Source organism: Brassica napus, chromosome C4 (genome assembly GCF_020379485.1).
Source record: "Brassica napus cultivar Da-Ae chromosome C4, Da-Ae, whole genome shotgun sequence".
In the NCBI taxonomy this organism is placed as follows: Eukaryota; Viridiplantae; Streptophyta; class Magnoliopsida; order Brassicales; family Brassicaceae; genus Brassica; species Brassica napus.
Genome location: NC_063447.1, coordinates 13,035,302 through 13,054,749, shown reverse-complemented (window position 1 = coordinate 13,054,749; position 19,448 = coordinate 13,035,302). Strand labels below are relative to the sequence as shown.

At 37.9% G+C, this 19,448-nt stretch overlaps 4 protein-coding genes across 5 annotated transcripts; all 4 read right to left on the bottom strand.

Moving 5' to 3' along the window:
• Positions 1-198: 198 nt before the first annotated feature.
• On the bottom strand, positions 199-1,795 carry LOC106391224 (40S ribosomal protein S12-1-like). The gene is made up of 5 exons (XM_013831833.3): positions 1,694-1,795; positions 1,525-1,569; positions 669-966; positions 522-587; positions 199-420 (listed from the first exon to the last, which is right to left on the bottom strand). Exons 2-5 carry the CDS (start codon positions 1,530-1,532, stop codon positions 361-363), a joined length of 432 nt encoding a protein of 143 aa, XP_013687287.2. The 5' UTR covers positions 1,533-1,569; positions 1,694-1,795; the 3' UTR covers positions 199-360.
• Positions 1,796-2,088: 293 nt separating this feature from the next.
• On the bottom strand, positions 2,089-3,424 carry LOC106396709 (probable CCR4-associated factor 1 homolog 7). 2 transcript variants are annotated; one of them, XM_013837177.3, is made up of 2 exons: positions 3,330-3,424; positions 2,089-3,150 (listed from the first exon to the last, which is right to left on the bottom strand). In XM_013837177.3, exon 2 carries the CDS (start codon positions 3,110-3,112, stop codon positions 2,297-2,299), a length of 816 nt encoding a protein of 271 aa, XP_013692631.2. In that variant the 5' UTR covers positions 3,113-3,150; positions 3,330-3,424; the 3' UTR covers positions 2,089-2,296. The 2 variants fall into 2 exon arrangements, with proteins under 2 accessions (XP_013692631.2, XP_013692632.2); XM_013837178.3 differs by having other exon boundaries at positions 3,250-3,395.
• A 12,278-nt stretch (positions 3,425-15,702) lies between these two features.
• On the bottom strand, positions 15,703-16,971 carry LOC106396867 (probable CCR4-associated factor 1 homolog 7). Its single transcript, XM_013837371.3, has 2 exons — positions 16,844-16,971; positions 15,703-16,743 (listed from the first exon to the last, which is right to left on the bottom strand). Exon 2 carries the CDS (start codon positions 16,682-16,684, stop codon positions 15,854-15,856), a length of 831 nt encoding a protein of 276 aa, XP_013692825.1. The 5' UTR covers positions 16,685-16,743; positions 16,844-16,971; the 3' UTR covers positions 15,703-15,853.
• Positions 16,972-17,314: 343 nt separating this feature from the next.
• Positions 17,315-19,392, bottom strand: LOC106396423 (transcription factor Pur-alpha 1). The gene is made up of 5 exons (XM_048756526.1): positions 18,958-19,392; positions 18,836-18,883; positions 18,317-18,457; positions 17,991-18,236; positions 17,315-17,903 (listed from the first exon to the last, which is right to left on the bottom strand). Exons 1-5 carry the CDS (start codon positions 19,240-19,242, stop codon positions 17,751-17,753), a joined length of 873 nt encoding a protein of 290 aa, XP_048612483.1. The 5' UTR covers positions 19,243-19,392; the 3' UTR covers positions 17,315-17,750.
• Between the last annotated feature and the right edge of the window lie 56 nt (positions 19,393-19,448).

The window sequence follows — 19,448 nt, the reverse complement described above, 5'->3', positions numbered from 1 at the left end:
TCCCAACGATTAAGGCAACTAGGCTGCCGTTATGTTGCAACTGTGTCATTACGATGTTCTTGGTTAAACGATTTGGATTTACGGTCTATCATGGCTTGGTTCTTGATCATCTGACTGACGATTCAACCATGTGTCAAAATCAGAGTTTACTGAAACGCATAATTTTTCCCCTTGGGAGCAGATAAGAAAACCTTCTGATGAGTGAAAAGGTTGAGTATTAGTAAATATGAGCTAGATAACATCAAAATGTTATTGCCTCAAACATATCTCAAGACATATCCACTAAACAAGTATTGAATAACAAAAAAAAAACAAAGAAAACAAGAGGAAATAGCATCTGAAATCTTGACTTTGCTGATTTTAGTTAGATTCAATATGCTTCTTGACGATGTTGAGTGCAGTTGTCTCCTCACCGTAATCCTGTAAGAGTAAACACACAGCAGCACGAATAAATACCCAGACACAAGTCAAACACATTATACGATCAAGATAAGAGTTAAAAAAAAAAAAAGACTCTTTACCTTGACCACAAGGCACGAGCATCCAACAACCTTCCTTGCATTACCCTCTGAATCAATCTTGCAAAGCTGCAAGCAACCACATTCAAGATTATTAATATGAAAAGTCTCATTTACATCTAGAGTTTGACGAAACTAAAGACTACTTACACTAGCCCATTCACCGAGGGTTTTGGCACTTGGAACAGTAAGCAAGTTGATGTTGTGATCAGCGCATAGAGCTTTAACTAGCTTGACGTAATCGGGCTGGTTGCAGTCTTCAGCCAAGACACAAAGCTGAGCAACACGCTTCTCGATAAGCTTGGCGCTTTCATGGAGACCACGAGTCACACCACCGTGAGCACGGGCTTTTCTTAGAGTCAGCTCCAATGCAGTCAACAGATCCATGTCCTCTGGAATTGCAGCTGGCTCAGCAGCCGGAGTAACAACAGCAGGAGCAGCTTCTTCCCTGAAATAAACGAGAGGAGTGAGCAACACTAGACAACACACATAGGCCTATGGAAATTAACCGAACCTAACCAAACTTTTTGGTTCGGTTTTACATTTTTATTTTAAAAATATAATCAAATCATATTGATTTATACAAACCCAAATCATATCCAAATTTTGAACCAAACTAAACAAACTAAAACGAAATTACCAAAAATTTTAACCAAATTAAACTAGAATCGAAAAATTGGATCCAATTCAGTAGAATTTTAGATAAACGAACTAACCTATTGTCGAACCGGATCAAGTCTTTTCGGTTTAATTTGGCAAGCTTTAGTGTGAACCGAATTAACCCAAAACCAAATTATCCAGACCGAGCTCGTACGCTTACATACACTACAAGTTACAACTACTGATTCTTCCTAGGTGAAACCTAAATGAACAAAACAGAATATGGTGTAATAAACCAACTAAAAATGAACTATAAAACCTAAATTTCAGTATCAGTTACCGATTCACGAGACCTTTAACGAAATGTGGTAACATCAAACATAGCTACATCCAAAGAAAAGCTTACCCAGACATGGTGACTTTACGAAGAGAAGCAAAAGTCCTTTTGAATCTGCAAACAAAACCAAAGCAGATTCGGATTCTTCAATAAGCAAAGTCGTCGGAGGAATAAGAATGCTCGACGATAACATACACAGATAACAGATTCAATTCGTACAAAAGAGTGAGTGACTAACCTTAAGAGAGTTAGAGAGACTACGACCACGACGAGGATTGAGTAATAAGTTTATAGACTAGGGTTTACAATGATTTTACAGTTTTGGGCCTTTTAAATGGGCTTTAAGTGTACATAAATAAAGATCTATGACTGTTGTTGAGAGGCATCGAAAGATGAGAGAGAATTGTTAGGCAAATCAGAGGGAGTGTCTCTGCATTTGAAGGTAAGTTCAAAGAGGTTGTTCTCTGGATTTGAGGGCTCAAGGTCTTGACTGAGATCTTGAGATTGTATCGGTTCCGTTAAGCAATAATATTGTACGTGTGGTTGCTTATCACTCCACCATTTAGATCATATGCCAAGTCAAGACACAGACAAAAATTTCATACGCTAACAAAATCAATGGTAACAAACATGTCATGAAAATACAAATTTCCATTCTCAGTTCCACAAAAGAAAATATAACACAGTCGTATATAACAACATATTATTCCTTACACATGAATACAACCACTCTAAAGACAATCCACAAATATACTTTCCACACCAACCAAATTAACAACACTCTGCGCGGACAAGCAGAACAAAGACGGACATAATAACATTCATACAATACATAAACATTTCAGTGATCATTCTCAACAGAAAACCCAAACAAGACACCAGAATACTTCTCCACAGACCCATTGAAGAAAGAATCCTGCAGAATCATGAATATACGCGACGTTAACAAGCTATCCGATCCCGCCTGGTGAGAAATCCCCAGACGCTCAACTCCAAGCAGCTCCGCCAACTTGTTCAGACCACCACTGAGACCATTACAGAACTTCATCAAGTGCTTAATGTCACAAAACCTCGGGAAATAAAGCCTAATCAACTCATCGAATCCCTTCGGCTTCTCCGGTAGATCCTGGATAATCAATACCTTGAGCAAGTAAGCCAAATCGTACACCCCGTGAAACGTAACCCACTGAACATTCTCGTTCAGCACGACCCCAGAGGTCAACAGAAGCTCGGCGAAGCGTTTCGAGTGGACCCCCTTTTCGTAGTTCTTCTTGAAATCGATCCCTGAATTACGGAGGAGCTTGATGGATTCTTGGTTGGAAATGGAGCAGACGGGATCGAAATCGCAGAAATTGAACTGCCAGATGCAGTACTTGTCGGAACCGCAAGTCGGGAGGTTTCCACTCTCGTTGGAGAACGTGAGACCGAGCTGAATCATCTTCATCAAGTTGACGTTAGTTCTCAACGTTTTGTAATGATACTCGGTGATGGTTTTGATATTTTCGAAAGGTCTAAAGACGATTCCGGGGAACTCGGTGTCCATCGAGACGTAAGGGAAGTCGTCGACGACTTCGCGAATCAGAGCCATTTCTGCTTCGAGATTGTCGCTCCACACCTCGCGGATTTGAATCGAATCGCCTTGCAGAAACATCGTCATGATGATGAATGGTAACGGATCTAGAGTAAGATCTGGTCCTGTTTCGATTTAAACAAGAAAACATGAATCAGTCGAGTTTCAACCAAATAGATACCATATACAGATTATGAGAGGAGGATAAGTCGGCTGCTACGAACCTTGAAATTAAGAAACTCGACGATCACATAGATATAAAATATCAGTTCCTACACAAAAAGAGTGAGGAGGGGGGACTAACCTTTGAAAGAGAGAGAGGCTGTGAAGACGAGGAGGTTGTTTTGTACAAGGAATGCGACAATTGAGTAACGAGTTTTTACTTTATATATATAGTAGGGTTTATAATGATTTTACTGTTTAGGCCTTTTCAATGGGCTTTACCTGGTCAATTAGTTCGGTTTAGTAATCGTCTCGCGTTCTTCACTGCTCATCGTTCCTCAAATTACCCAGTTCAAGTAGCCGTTGGCATTCAGGTGGTAAATAAAAATTAATTTATCACTCATAAAACTAAAAAAATAACAATAAAATGTTAAATCAAGCATGAAAACACATTATTTGTAAATAATACGTATTGTCCTATAGAGAGTAGACTTTTATTTCAATGAACAAATTATAAAATATTTATTTATAACTAATTGTGTACTTAAATCATTTATTAAAATTTTAATATTTATTATTATATATCATATTACCACAAATATTGAATTTAATAAGTAAAATACTTATATATATTTCAAAATATTTATATTGACTATTAATTTCAGATTTTTCGGGTTACTCGTTCGGATTCAGTTAATAACACTTCCGGTTCGGATATTTTTTGTACCACCCTACAAGATCCGTTCAAGTATTTTTTACATTTCGGGTCGGATAACGGGTCAGATTTTTTGGTTCGGGTTCGGTTCAGATTTTGGATTCCGGATGTTATGCCCAGGCCTACCTCAAATGATAATAAGTTTATCAAACACTGCACAATACACCATGATATCATATGACATGCCAGAGCATTATAAAGCATTGATTGGTACATCATTAATATAAGCATTACGATCTTTATTATTCAAGCAACCGTTATTATAAAATTATTTAGAACTAGATTACTTTCCGGATAATATTATTCAAATACACTTGAAGTAAATAAGTTTTGTATATATTTGAATTTAGAATAATTTTAAAAAATTAAATTTATTGATAAAAAAAATCGACAGAGAGATTTTGATTGGTTAATAATAAAAGAATAACATGAAATTTTATAAATTTCATTATATTAATCATCTTAACACATGTGTAAGATTACAAAACTAAAAATTATAAAGAGAAACTACCATATGATTTTTTGTTTTTGTTTTTGAAACTGACTACTATATATGAGTTGTAATATATATCTAATATTTAAGTTTGAAAATATTCTATTATAATACTTGAAAACATAATATAAATTTATTTAGAAATTTTAACCAAGATTAATTATTAAGTTTAGTTATGTACACAATTATTAATCAATAATATTTTCAAGACATTCTGAAATATAATATAAGAGATCCCACTAAACATTCTCAAGACATTGGCATATTTATTTGCCTTTATATTAAACATAATATTATGTTAATAAAATTAGGATTCTAATCAAAAATATCAATAAATTCAAATAATTTGAAGAAACTTCAGGACGTAGATGATTTTGTTTGTCTTACAACTACAAACTCATATTCTGATGAAGATGAAAATTATGTAAACTATAAAAAAATATAATATTATTTCACTATAATAAACTGTAAATTAGTTATTTAAAATAAGGTAATACATATTAAAGCAGTAAGCCACATATTCTATAAAATATTATTTTAAAGATTGTCTAAAGCAGAATATTTAATATCATATAATACATAATTTTGTTTGAAGATATATTCTTAAAATTATATTATAACACTGATTTCCACTTATTTAATTATTTTTACAATACATGTTATACGTGTTATCTTTATTAAGACCTTAAATATTTTTCATTATTACAGTTACGTCCAACTCATTATATATATATATATATATGTACATATTCCTTTTGAAAAAGACTAAAGAACGATAATAAAATTATGAACACATATATAATATATACTATTTACATATGATAGAGTTCCAACTAATTAAAATCTCTTACAAATTAATTAATGTATATTACGTATCTAAAGATCGGACTGAATAGAATATTTAGAATTCTATCATAATCATTATCTCAAATTATTAAATAAAGTTTCAAATAATAGTATAAATTTAAATTGATTAGTATAAGTTTTAATTGATGACTCATTATTCAAAATTATTAAGAATATGACAAATAAGCAAAATTACCTAAAATTATGAAAAACATGATAAATCAGCAAAATCAATTTCCAGATAATAGTATCATTTTAAAGATGCAAATGTTTTGATATGTTTTTTACCAATGTTCTTATATAAAGTTTTTGGTAAATCATGTACATTTATAATATATAATTAAATTATTTTATAGAACCAAGATTTGGTTCCTTCTCTCACACCTCATCCAACACGCTCACGACTTGCAGATGGACAAGATCTACAATCTAGGGAGGCAAGTAGGCAACATATCAGCATTCGATCCGTCAGAACAGAGCTTTCCGGTTGTCCATCAAGCCACCGGATGTAATCGGGTTTGCTACGTTCATTTTCAACGGAGAGTTTTTGGAAAAATATTAAAGGCAGTACCTCAACCTTCCGGATATCGAGCTTGGACATGAAAACGTCAACGGCTGTAGGATTCCTCAGCCACTGATGATATAAATTTACATTTATGTTATAATTCAAAAGATTACTTTAGTCTAGTTGTTTAAGTGTCATGTTTAACTTGTCTCGTTGTTTAGGTAAAAAAAGTGTCATGTCTATAATATTTCCGTCAGAATTAAAATAGTTTTACACACATTTTAAAAAGTTCAGATAGTTTATTTAAATTATAATCAAGTGAAGTTAAATACTATTTAGCATGTATCATTTATTTGGATTGTATATGGCATGGGTTGTGTAACAGGCAGTTTTCCCTTCTCGGATCAGTCTTTTTCTTTCTATCTTGCTGCGGGAAGTTTAATCATATAGAAGATCTAAGCACGAGCAATTTAAATTCCAGCCCGCTTATGTCAAAAATCCAACTATAATGTTTATTGGACAATTTTTTAAATAGTTTTTTTTTAATTTTTGTCACAAAAATAATCTTCAAAAAATAAAAGGGAAAATTGCCAAATATGACTCACAACTTGATTTCAAACACAAAGGTTAACCCAAACTTGAATCAAATGCAAAAGTAACATAAAAGGCTATTGAAATTACAACCAACCCCTTGTGAACAAACAAAAAAACCGATTTTTTTTTACTTTTCTAACCCCCGTAAGTCGTCTGGACTAGTTTTACTTAGAAATAATTTAAAAATTTTGTAAAAAATATTTTGATAAGTGGAAAATTGAAATCATGTAATTAACATATGTTTTAAGAGATATAAATTAATATATAACAAAAATTAATTGTTTTCAACATAGATGAGTGAAAGTAGTGAGTCATGATATTCTTTGGTTTAGGTTTTGCCAACATATGTTGTAGTATTGTATGTGTTCTTAGGGTTAGATTTTGGAATGCATAAATGTTTTTTTGAAAACTTTAAAATTTACCTAAGTGTTTTTATTTCTGTGTATAGTAAACACTATTTAAGTATAACTACAGGTTTATAACGTGGTTAGTTAGTTAATTTAGTCAATTTAGTTTAGGGGTTAAATTTAGGGTCTGGAACGACTTACTAGTAAGTCGTCTGATGTACAGTATTCAACAGACGACTTACTAGTAAGTCGTCCAAACCGGACCAAACCTTTAATTTTACAATGTACTTTTAAACCTAACCGTATTATTTACCGGCCATATATAAGGTGTTTTTTTTTCACTGTTTATCGAAAATCAGAAAACCCTAAAGCCGTTTCTCTCAAAGGCGATTTCGAAGGCGATTTCCGTCGATTCTCTCTAATCCATCGTTCTCACCGCCGGTTATCTCTCCGCTGTTATCACCGTCGTTCTCACCACCGTTCTCACAGCCGCTTCCTCTATTTAAGATCCGAGAGGAAACCCTAGCGCGCATTCTCTCAGAGGCGTCTCGTTGAACTCCGCCGCCGGTAAGTTATATCTCTTACTGTCGAGTGATTGATTGAGGAAAAGGTGAACATAAAACTGGAAGTCTTGGAAGACTTATAATTAAGTCGTCTGGAAAGTCTTCCAGCTGGAAGACTTTCCAGACGACTTAATTATAAGTCTTTCAGCTGGAAAACTTGCCAGACGACTTAATTATAAGTCTTTGATTGTTTGAGATGGTTGTCTTTGATTGTTTTGCAGGAAAAAAAAATGGAGATGCCAGAACTCCCCCGTAGGATATATACATTAGGGGAAGAGCCCCCTGCAGTGCAAAGCATTTCGTATCATACTTGTTGGACGTTGCATGCTGCTTTAAAGAAAGCTCTTCAGGATGACGAATATGAAGAGCTGAAGGAGTCGAAGTTGGGAGTTTTCATCAAGTTCCAAGAGCTGGGATTTGATTGGGCTTCAAGGCTGGTTCATTACATGCTCGGTTTCCAGCTGGACATAAATAAGAAGTATGAGCTGTGGAGTCTCGTTGGTCCAGAACCTGTGAGGTTTTCACTGTTAGAGTTTGAAAATCTCACTGGTCTAAACTGCGAGTACATCGAGGACCTTGAGAGACCTCACTCTGTTGTTACAAAGGAGTTGACTTCTTTTTAGGAGATGCTGGAAGTTCATGTCGAAGCTGGGCCATCTACTCAGGAGATAATAGCAGCACTTGAAAGATGCGAAGGGTGGTCTCGGGATGATCGCAAGCGGCTCGCGTACCTTGCCATCTTCATTGGATACATTGAAGGGAGAAAGTATTCAACCCCTACACAGGTTAGTCTGGCAAGGCTAGTGATGGAGCTAGAACGGTTTGAGAATTATCCATGGGGGAGAGTCGCGTTTAAGGTGCTGATGGACTCTGTGAAGGGCAGAGATATTTTGGGTTGTTACACTATTAATGGGTTTGCGCAAGCTCTCCAGGTCTGGGTGTACACAGCTCTTCCGGAATTGGGTTATACTTTTGGTAATCCTCTCCCAAACAATCCGTCTCCACCGATACTGGCTTACAAGGGTCGCAAAGGATGCAGACAGTTTAAAGAGGCTATCCTCAGTCAGGTATTTACTTCAATTTGGACGACTTCGTAGAAAACTTATAATTAAGTCGTCTGGGAAGACTATCCAGATTACTTAATTATAAGTCTTCTACTAAGTCTTCCAGCTGGAAGACTTTCCAGACGACTTAATTATAAGTCGTCTACTAAGTCGTCCAGCTGGAAGACTTTTCAGACGACTTAGTTATAAGTCGTCTGTGAAGTCTTTTCTTCCCATCTTTCTTAATCCGTCAAATATCAAAGTTCATATCTTCTATTTACTGCAGACTAGGGTGATCAACTTTGTTCAAAAGGACACTGCTGAAATGTTTCCAAAATGGGAGTTTGATGTTGAGGACACGCTCGCGGAGAACATAATTAAACTCATGTTTGTGAAGAAACCGTGGAAGTGGACCATGGATTGCTGGGAAGTCACCGATACTTGGGTCAATACAAAGCCAGCGGTTGTGAGTCCAGCGAAGAAAAAGGTAGTGAAGGAAGACAGTCCAAGACCTCGGAAGAAAGCTCGTAAAGAGGCACCTGCTGAAGCTAGTGAAGAGGCAGCTGCAGAGGCTAGTGAAGAGGCAGCTGCAGAGGCTAGTGAAGAGGCAGCTGCAGAGGCTAGTGAAGAGGTGACTACGACTGTTGGTGGGTTGACCAAAGAGGATATTAAAACCATGTTCAAGGACATAGCTGATGCCATGAGGAAAGGGTTTGGGACGTGCCTTAAGGAGATCAAGTATCTGTCGGAAAGGGTGGAAGCTGTGGAGAAGAAGGTTGGTATCACCACAAAACGGAAAGGGACATCATCTCAAAACACTATCTCTCCACCTAAACCGACGCTCGAACCCGGGGTTAGTAACGAATCCTCCCACAACAAGAGATTGACTAGACAAAGTCTTAAGAATAAGAATTGAAAAGTTGCATTTGCTTTGTTTCTTGTATGTTAGAACATGTGTGCTTTGTTTATAGTGTATGGATTTTATATATGTATTTTTTTCCATGTTTGAAGACACTCATTGGTTATTATTGTTTGAAATGGATCTTTGGTTATTATTGTATAAACTCATCTTGTATATTGCAGAGTGAAAGTGTCAATGGGACGAACGCGGGAAGGAAGAGCTTGGCAGAGGATAAAGGTCCAGATGTGCCCGCAGATATGCCCGCAGCTGTGCCCGCAGATGTGCCCGCAGATGTGCCCGCAGATGCTAGTTCCTTGGAAGATAAAGCTCCAGAACCGAGCCTTGTTCTATTGGACAAAAATCAATCCACTGTTTCAGATTTACAGAAGGAGGATGCTAGATATCTAGAAAAGATGGATGCTGCTTTGGCACTTTGCCGTGCAAAGAGTGATCGAACAAGGAAACTTGCTGCCTCACAGAAGTCTCCTTATACGGCAAACAGCACGGCCAGAGTGATCATTTCAAACAGAAAGCTTTATCCAGGATATAATCCTTTTGCACCAATTGACAAGACGAAGTTGAAGGAGCTCGCTGATTGGTTGAAATATTGTCCGTAAGTGTTTGCTTTTCCCATAATAGCTTGCTTTTCACATAATAGCTTGCTTTTCCCATAAAACCTGATTGCTTTTCAACATTTTGTGTTTGCAGTCATTATAGAACAGCTCTCGATAAAAAACCCCGTAAAAGTACAACTTGGTGGTATCAAATCCTCTGAACCTCCCTAGAGTGGCTGGAGGACTGTGTAAGTCTTCTGCTATGACGTAGACGGCTTACTTGTAAGTTTTCTGGTAAGTCTTCTACGTAGACGACTTATCAGATGACTTAATTCGTCTACGACTTACTTGTAAATCGTCTGGTAAGTCGTAAGTCGTCTGGTAAGTCGTCTATGTAGAAGACTTACCACTAAGTCGTATGATATCTTCTGACTTGTACTCTATTTTATATGCAGCATATTGATGCTTGGATTAATGTGCTGAGGAAGAGGTACGACACTAACCCACAACATTTCAGGAGCGAGAGAATGTGTTTCCTTGATCATCTCTTGGCTCAGCAATGGAGATTCAACTTCAAGGATTTTAAGTACTCGAAGCCCGATCACAATGGTTTAGGAAGAAGACTCTCTGGTGGGGCGTGGAATTTTTATGCATGCACTATACCATCATTTTGCCACTCGAACAAGGTTTGGGGGATGGATATTGATGATATCTATGCGCCAGTAAACTTCGCCAACAGTCATTGGATTGCTATGTGGATATCGATCCCTAAGAGGCACATAGTCGTCTTTGACAGCATTTGTTCCAGTATCTCCCCAGAAGAACTCGATGTAGTAATGGAGCCTTTTCTCTACATGGTCCCTTATCTGCTTGTTGAGTACGCTTCCTTAGACGAAGTACGTGCCCAATACAGCCTGGAGCCATTCACATATGAGAGACCGACCAATATACCTCCAGCCCGAGCTGGTGATTGTGGCGTGTACACTCTAAAGTACATTGAATGTCATGCTCTTGGGATAGAGTTTAGTAAAAAAGATTTTGCTAAGCCCAACGGGAAGAGTATGAGGGATAAGATGGCAGTGGATATATTTCAAGAGCTTCTTGACGTGCATGAGTTCGAAAACAATGACATGGATGACATCCTGGGTACGTATGACGGGTGATAAACAAGCCACTTTAGATTATTTTGTATGGTAGATTAGGCTGATGTGTGTATTTGAACTTGATCCCTATTTTGTATTTGAATTTGATCCCTATTTTGTAACTATATTCTGCGCAGAAGACTTACAGTTAAGTCGTCTGGAATGTTGGACGACTTAACTATAAGTAGTCTGGAAAGTCTTCTGAGCAGTGACTTTTTGTAACTATATTTCAGATAATATAAAGGGCAAGACCATCTCAAATTTGTTTGGTAGTGCAATTTGAAGTTGACACAGATAAGTTCATAACACAAATTTTTAGTACATAGACTGAACACTGGACGACTAACTTGAAGGTCTTCTGGAAGAAAAAACCCTGGACGACTAACTGGACGACCTTCTGGACGACTTAATTGAAGTTCTTCTGGAAGACTAATCACTGGACGACTAACTTGAAGGTCTTCTGGAAGAAAAAACCCTGGACGACTAACTGGACGACCTTCTGGACGACTTAATTGAAGGTCTTCTGGAAGACTAATCACTGGACGACTAACTTGAAGGTCTTCTAGAAGAAAAAACCTTGGACGACTAACTGGACGACCTTTTGGACGACTTAATTGAAGGTCTTCTCGAAGATTAATCACTGGACGACTAACTTGAAGATCTTCTGGAAGAAAAAACCCTGGACGACTAACTGGACGACCTTATGGACGACCATATGGAAAGTCTTCTGGAAGACTAATCACTGGACGACTTACATTGTGGTTTCGTATGGCCAGTTTCCTTGCATTTTGAGCATCTATAAACCATGTGTTGCTTCTAGGGTTTGCGTCCTCTCATCCTGGATAGCTCCAACTAAGATTGCCATCTTGATTTCTTCTGTCTTCCCGGACCACGTTTTACTTCCGAAGGAAAGCATGTGCGTTCCTCAACTTGTTGTCCAACACAAGGATATATATTCTCTGAGTATCCTGCAAACAGAAAATCTTTTGAGTACACTGGACATACAAGTGTGGAGATATGCAAACCAACAGATGTTCCAGCAGCTATAGCATGAGAGCAAGGTATTTTCTCTGCTGCATAGACACCACAATCACACTTTCCATGTTTCAAATCAACCACACAGTCCATTTTCCCACCTTTCACAAAGAATCGCCATCCATCAATTGGTTGTACCATCATCGTATCCGCTATCTCCGATCGAACAACAAGCAAGTATTCAACACCTCGACTATGTTGAGTTGGGAGACTCAAAGCATCTTCTCTCCTTTTCCAAAACCACTTTCCTAGCTTCTCCCTTATGAACTCCAACAGGAACTGAACCGGAAATCCTCTAGCTCGCTTCAGAGCGGAATTAATAGATTCAACGATGTTGCTTGTCTTTATGTTGTACATGTCCCCCTGACAATAAACCCTTGACCATAGGATGACGTCGGCATTCTCCAAATACGTTGCAAGGTCCGGGTTTGCACTCCGTATCTCAGCCATGTACCGGTCAAAATCTGAAACCGTATGAGCATAAGCAGCACCTTTCACCAAGTACAAGAGATGTTTCCCTTTAAACTTTTTGACAATGTTATCTTGAAGGTGATAATAACATATTCCTCGGGTTACCCAAGAAAACACCTTATCACACGCACTTTTACTGGCCGCGTGCCGGTCAGAGACTATCACCAGAGGCTGCTCATCAGATACACAACTAGCCAATTTTGTGAAAAACCATTCCCAAGAAGGTTCATCTTCAGCATCTACGATCCCAAAAGCGAATGGAAATATCTGAAAATTCCCATCTTGTGCGGCTGCAACTAACATAACACCTCCATATTTCCCACTTAGGTGAGTCCCATCCACCACAATGACCCTTCTCTGATACTTAAAACCTTTGATAGAAGCTCCAAAAGAGAGAAATAGATACTTAAATCTATTGATAGAATCAAGTTCTTTTCTAAGGAGATTTGCTCGAGATATGATGGCAGACGCGAATATCCAATCTTCTGCTGATCCTCTCACCAATGTTTGTGCATATAAAAGTGCTCTGTATGAAGTGGTGTAATCAAGCGTCATGCCAAACATGTTCTTCATTGCATCAGTGATATGCTGCGGATTCAACCCATCAATGATTCCAACACGATCAATGAAAAGCCTACCAACATACTTCGGAGTACAGTATCTCCGCTGAGCGAGTCGGTCTCCCGCTGAGCATGTATGTTTTTCCACATACTTTGTTACCCAAAACGTGTTTGTCCCATGTTTCACACTTGCTCTGACCTTCCATTGACAACCACTAACCGGACATGTTGTCACAAGGAGAGTTTTCGTTGACTTGTATATTCTGAAGGAGAACTTAAACCTCACTGCTGTCAAACGCAGCTCTGAAAGCAGTGCAACCTTGCTAACAAAACTCTGGTTGACATAGATATTGTTACCATTCGATCTTCCTCCTTCAATCTTTTCGATATCTTCAAAACACATATAATCATCTTCCTCATCCTCATCTTCAACCTTTCCATAAACACTGTAATCCTCACCATTCTCGTCCGCTTTAGCAACAATAGAGATACCAGCATCCTCCTCCCCATCGTCCTCCTCCCCATCATGATTTTCATCTTCAACCAAATCATCATCATCATCTTCAAAACATTCATCAGCTTCATCAGCTTCATCATCTTCCCTGAACTCTGAAACCGTTTCCACCTTGCTATGGCTTGATACACAAAGCCGTACTCCATGCGTTTTGGTTATCTCGAGCAAGTTTCGAACTTGTCTATCACTTGTAACATGAATATGAGGGGTGTCTGGAGCCTGCATCATTTCTGCTGGTAATGAGTAGGTTATCTCCACAGATTCTGTGCTCATGTCCAGGTTATAATCTTCTTGAGTCATTGCAAGAAGTTCAGCATGTGTCGAACCTTCCCCCAAAAAAATGATTCTCGCTCCTTTGACATTATCAACCACAAAATCCCAACGGCAATCATTCAACAACCATTCTCCATACACTGCATGTAACTGACGCATCATCTACAAAAATTCAAAATAAAACACATTAGTAAACATAGAGAAAATGAAAGTTTACTAAACATTGACGCAGATGACATACCAGTAAGTCGTCCAAACATGTCATTTTTGCAATTGAATTTTAAATAGGACGACTTACAAGTAAGTCGTCCAGCTTTGTTTGTTAAAAAAAAAAACTAGACGACTTGCCAAGTCGTCTAGGATAAATGGGTTAGTTTTGCATTTGACCGAATTGTATCAGATATTTGACTTTTCCTGGACGACTTACCAGTAAGTCGTCTCAGGGAAAACAAAAATTTCAATATTTTATTAAAGCTAGACGACTTATTTGTAAGTCTTCTCAGGTTAGTTTGCAATTCGAAAAAGAAACTTATATATTTAACTTTACCCAGACGACTTACCTGAAAGCCGTCCAGGCAGACGACGTACAAGAAAGTCGTCCGAGATAAGCAAGGTTTTACCATAATCTAGGAAATAAATCTGGACGACTTTGCTTATCCTAGACGACTTTCAAGTAAGTCGTCTTACTTGACGACTTCCGCGTAAGTCGCTGGGAAAAGTTAAATATTTAAGTTTTATTTTCCAATTGCAAAAGTAACCTAGACGACGTACAGATAAGTCGTCCAGATTTAATAAAATATTGAAATTTTTGTTTTCCCGGAGACGACTTACTCGTAAGTCGTCTAGGAAAAGTCAAATATCTGACACAATTCGGTCAAATGCAAAACTAACTCATTTATCCTAGACGACTTATCAGTAAGTCGTCTAGGGTATTCTCTAGATTTTTTTTAACAAACAAAGATGACGACTTAAAAGTAAGTCGTCCGTTTGACCAGAAGACTTACCCGTAAGTCCTCTACAGCCAGATTACTTACGGGTAAGTCTTCTACGCAAACAGATCTGGAAAAAATTTCAATTTCATACCTTAAACTAGTGAGATGACTTCCTTAACACACATAGTCTTCTCCAACCACCCAGAATCTCAAACGAAAGTAACCCACCAAGAATAGTATGCTTGAATGGCTCTATAAACCATAAAAAATTTTGAATCAAAAGCTTGAGTTTTTTGGATGAATATGAAGGCAAAGTGAAAGAGATGTTGTTTTTAGTTCATAACAAGTGAGAAAGAGAGAGTGGAAATCGATTTTAGGTGCATTAAGAGCTTCAAAATGGTTGTTCATGGTGGTTGGGGTATTGATGACAATGGAAATCTTGTAATTACTTGAAGATGATGAGGGTGAGAGAGTAAAAATGTCATTTTCGGAAAAAAAAAATAGAAAAAAAATTGATGGCATTTTCGTGAATATCATGAACTTGTAGGGTGAATAGGACAAAAGAAAAATCCAAGAAAAGCATGGGTTAGTTTTAGGTTTTGACTTTGAGTTTTTAGTCAATCTTGCAAAAATCCCAAAATAAAATGACCAAAATAAATTTTTTTTTATTTTAAAAATTTTAATATTTATTTTTTATTTTTAAAAATTTGAATTCATCCCTAAAACCTAGCGGCTTAAATATAAACCCTAAGTTTTAGATTAGTTAACATTTTTCATAATAAAAAAATTAATCATTTTTTTCTTTGAAGATTTATTTTTGTGAAAATAAACTAAAAAAAAGATTATGTAAAGAAATTTGTCATGTTTATTTCTAAAAGACTTTCAACTAATTTTGAAAGCATATTGTGTCATTCGTATTCTGCTTAATGATCATATAAACTATTTGGATTCCAATTCTTGTAGATAGATCCCTCAATGAAACAAACTTAATTTCTGTAATGTGATGTAAGAAACGAAACCATCTAAATAAAGAACATAAACTGTTATAAGAAGAGTGTTGGAATATCATCTAGCTACTTCTAAACACCTAATCTGTGACGTGAAAAGAACATAAACCCATCAACATGAATCTAAACAAAACCTTTAATTTTAACAAACAAGAATTATTTCCTTTTATTTCAGTGAACACTCTGAACATTTTCAACACCTAACCCATACAAAACACCAGAGTACTTCTCCATGGAACCAATGAAGAAATTCTCCTGCAGCTTCCTGAATGTACACGAAGTTAACAAACTATCGGACCCCGCCTGGTGACAAATCCCAACTCGCTCAACCTCAAGCAGCTCCGCCAACTTGTTCAGACCACCGTGGAGACTATTACAGAACTTCATCAAGTGCTTAATGTCGTAAACCCTCGGGAAATAAACTCTGATCATCTCAAAGAATCCCACTTGAGTCTCCGGCAGATCCTGACACGTCAACAGCTTCAACAAGTAACCGAAATCGTACCCGCTGTGGAACGTAACCCAGTGAACATTCTCATTCAACACAATCCCCGAAGACATCAGAAGCTCCGCGAATCGCCTCGAATCGACGCCGTTTCGTTTATTATTATCGAAATCGATCCCCGACTGGCGGAGAAGCTCGATGGAGTCGTGTGCGAAGATGTCGGAGGAGAGATCGAACTCGCGGAAGTTGAACTGCCAGATGCAGTACTTCTTGTCGTCGGGACCGCAGGTCGGGAGGTTTCCTCTCTCGTCGGAGAAGGTGAGACCGAGCTGGATCATCTTGAGCAAGTTGACGTTCGTTCTCAGTGTCTCGTAGTGGTACTCGGTGTTGGTTTTGAATGTTCCGACCGGTCTGCAGACGATACCGGGGAACTCCGTGTCCATCGCGACGAAAGGGAAGTCGTCGACGATGTCGCGAATCAGAGCCATTTCTGATTCGAGGTTGTCGTGCCATACCTCGCGGATTTGGATCGAGTCGTCTTTTAGAAGCAGCGACATGATGGTGATTGATGATTGTGAACAGATCTAGAGCGAGATCTGATTCGGTTTCATTATTTCTACAGTCGATTATTACAAGAAAAACATGAATCAGACCAGATATTTATAGAGAGAGAGAGAGAGAGAGGATGAAAGGAGGATAAGTCGGCTGTTACGAACCTTGAAATCAATACAGGTCGAAAAGATGTTTCTAGACAAGGCGGCTATTGTACAGGTTAGGGTTTCAGAGGATTGTGGTGGTTTATCGAAGAGGATATATATAAAAAATCACCTACTTTAATTTTTTTTATACTAATTTATTTGTATTTTATAACTATAAATTATGAAAATTATTAAATAAGTGATTAATATTACCTATTTGATTAGATTCATGCTTAACGATTTTATTTGTACTGCACTAACTAGTATTATCGATTTTATATATGTTGAGGATTAATCTTTACAATTAATAATAAATTGTATTTTTATGATTCAAATTTTAAATCTCTTGGTAAAGACAGCGTTTCCACCACCTGGTTTTATTTGTCTCTGCTTTTGACAGTTTAAACTCAAAACTCTCCCACGCTCTTCTTGTCTGAAGCTGTTTGTTCCCTCTACAAATTCTCATATTCAGACTTTGCTCAACCCATATGGGACATCAATTATTTATTGATTATTATTACACACTGGCATTAGCCCAAACCCAATGTTCTTTTACAACTGAAATGCAAAGCTGTCAACAGATATACAACCAATGACCCAAACTGATAACAAAAAAACAAGTTAAAACAAAACATAACCAAATGGGAAGAGTGGGGGGAAGGAGAGAGGGAGGGATAGATGCAAATGGTAGATGGCTTCAGCTTATTTCCAGTTGCAGACTCCAAACTTTTTTTAATCTGCTACTAAAGCCAAATGATGATCCTGCTGAATTATTTTTAGATGATGTGAATGGGGAGATAAATTACTTGAAACTATTGCACACAGGTGATCAGACAGCTACTAGGGAAGTCGCTGAGATTCAAGAGGATTGAAAATTTGGAATGGATTCCATTTAATTCCCCCATCCCCTAGAAGAATCAAGTGCTCATCTATGAGGAGGATCAATAGTCCTGACATTTGCACCTGTCATCCCATCAATCTTATCTTTGGTGATCTCCACAAAGTGACCAATCACTTCATGAAACTGCCTTAGACCAGATAACGGTAGAATGATCGACGACCTGTCAGAACCCGCCACCTATATTTTCATGCATTATTAAAAACAAAGCTCTCAAGAGTCTAAACAACAGCAAAAAAAAAAGATAGTTTCTTCCAAGAAGATTACCTCGGAGATCCTGAGGAAATGGCCCCTGTTGTTGTTCCCAAGATCAAAGAAGAACCGTTTCTGATCAGCTCTGATTACTTTAGAAACACCCGTCAATCCGGTTTCATCCTGGCCAGGCAAGTCAGTAGCTCGATCCACAGTAAGCTCTGAAGAAGAAGATGCCGGTTGGTTACCATGGCCAGGTATAAATCCCGCGCCAACATCATCAGAAAGTCCAACCAGGTGTTCCTGTCCATCAGAAGGTTTCTGTTTTCCAGAGAAAATCAGAATGAGACCCGAGAAAACAGAGAGCTTATTAGTTAACATGTTTTAGAGAGTATCCTAACCTGATTTGGCATCGTGAAAAGCCCTGATGCTTCATGTATCTCAGCCAATATGTTCCTGAAAGCTGCCCACCCTTCATCAGGGGAGCTTCCAGCGGGAACAATAATGGTGCTTCGGTTTCTACTAACAGATGCTTCTGACACCTAAACCAGATCAAACCCATATCAAATCTGATAACCAATATGAAAAGAACATTATTAAACTTCAGATTCAGACAACAATCCAATCAGACAAACATGAGCTTAAAGACTTGCTGTCGGAAAACGGAGAAACCGATACCTTTCTTTCAAAAATCTGAAGCTATCAAAAAAGAACATTCCTAAACTTCAAAATTCAGACAACAAGCCAATCAGACAAACATGAGTTTAAAGACTTGCTGTCGGAAAACGAGAAACCGATATCTTTCCTATCAAAGATCTCAAACTATTAAAAAGAACATTCCTAGACTTCAAATTCAGACAACAATCCAATCTGAAAAACATGAGCTTAGACTCCTGTCGGAAAAAAAGACAAATCGATACCTTCAAGAACCTCCCCCTCCTGTTATCACCGATGTCAAAGTAAAACACCTAAAACCACACAGAACTCAAAAAAGTCAACGCCCGTTAGTGCTAAAAAAAAAGAGATGGAGAGTTAACGAAACCTTGGAATCGAGCTGTAACTCTTTGCTGAAAAGCTCATGCTCCTCGGAATTGACGTAGTAATTGAAGAGATCGAGGAACCAGGGTATGCCTGAAGAAGGAACGATGATGGTTGACCTTGTCGCCGACGTCTTCTCAGATATCTTGAGGTACCTTCCGCGAGGATTCTCCTTGAGATCGAAATAGAACAGCTTGTGCTCCACTTGCAACGTCTTGCTCACCAACTCCACATCGCTCCCTCCCCCTCCTCCTCCCGTGGCCGCTCCTCCGCCAGAGTTCCCTTCCATGTCAAATCTTTAGCCGATCGATGGGCTCGGCGGACGTAGCGGAGAATTTTCGCTGGAATTAGTTCACTGAAGAGTTGAATTGGACGTCTCTGATCTGAGAGATGGGAGTGCGATTGAACATATGAGAGAAGGGGTGGAGTACGGGAAATCGGTTTGGAATCGGACCGGGTGTCTAACCGGTATATACTATTAAGATTCCAATTAGT

What these genes read in the sequence shown, in the direction of transcription:
- LOC106396423 (XM_048756526.1), bottom strand. Translation starts at nt 19,242, where the DNA reads ATGGAAGGGAACTCTGGCGGAGGAGCGGCCACGGGAGGAGGAGGGGGA. An exon ending in GGAGGGGGAGGTTCTTGAAG is followed by an intron (nt 18,458 to 18,835) that starts GTATCGATTTGT and finishes GATCTGGTTTAG; the next exon opens with GTGTCAGAAGCATCTGTTAG. An exon ending in ATTTCCTCAGGATCTCCGAG is followed by an intron (nt 17,904 to 17,990) that starts GTAATCTTCTTG and finishes ATGAAAATATAG; the next exon opens with GTGGCGGGTTCTGACAGGTC.
- LOC106391224 (XM_013831833.3), bottom strand. An exon ending in CCCTCGGTGAATGGGCTAGT is followed by an intron (nt 588 to 668) that starts GTAAGTAGTCTT and finishes GGTTGCTTGCAG; the next exon opens with CTTTGCAAGATTGATTCAGA. An exon ending in GCTCGTGCCTTGTGGTCAAG is followed by an intron (nt 421 to 521) that starts GTAAAGAGTCTT and finishes TTACTCTTACAG; the next exon opens with GATTACGGTGAGGAGACAAC.
- LOC106396709 (XM_013837177.3), bottom strand. Translation starts at nt 3,112, where the DNA reads ATGACGATGTTTCTGCAAGGCGATTCGATTCAAATCCGCGAGGTGTGG.
- LOC106396867 (XM_013837371.3), bottom strand. Translation starts at nt 16,684, where the DNA reads ATGTCGCTGCTTCTAAAAGACGACTCGATCCAAATCCGCGAGGTATGG.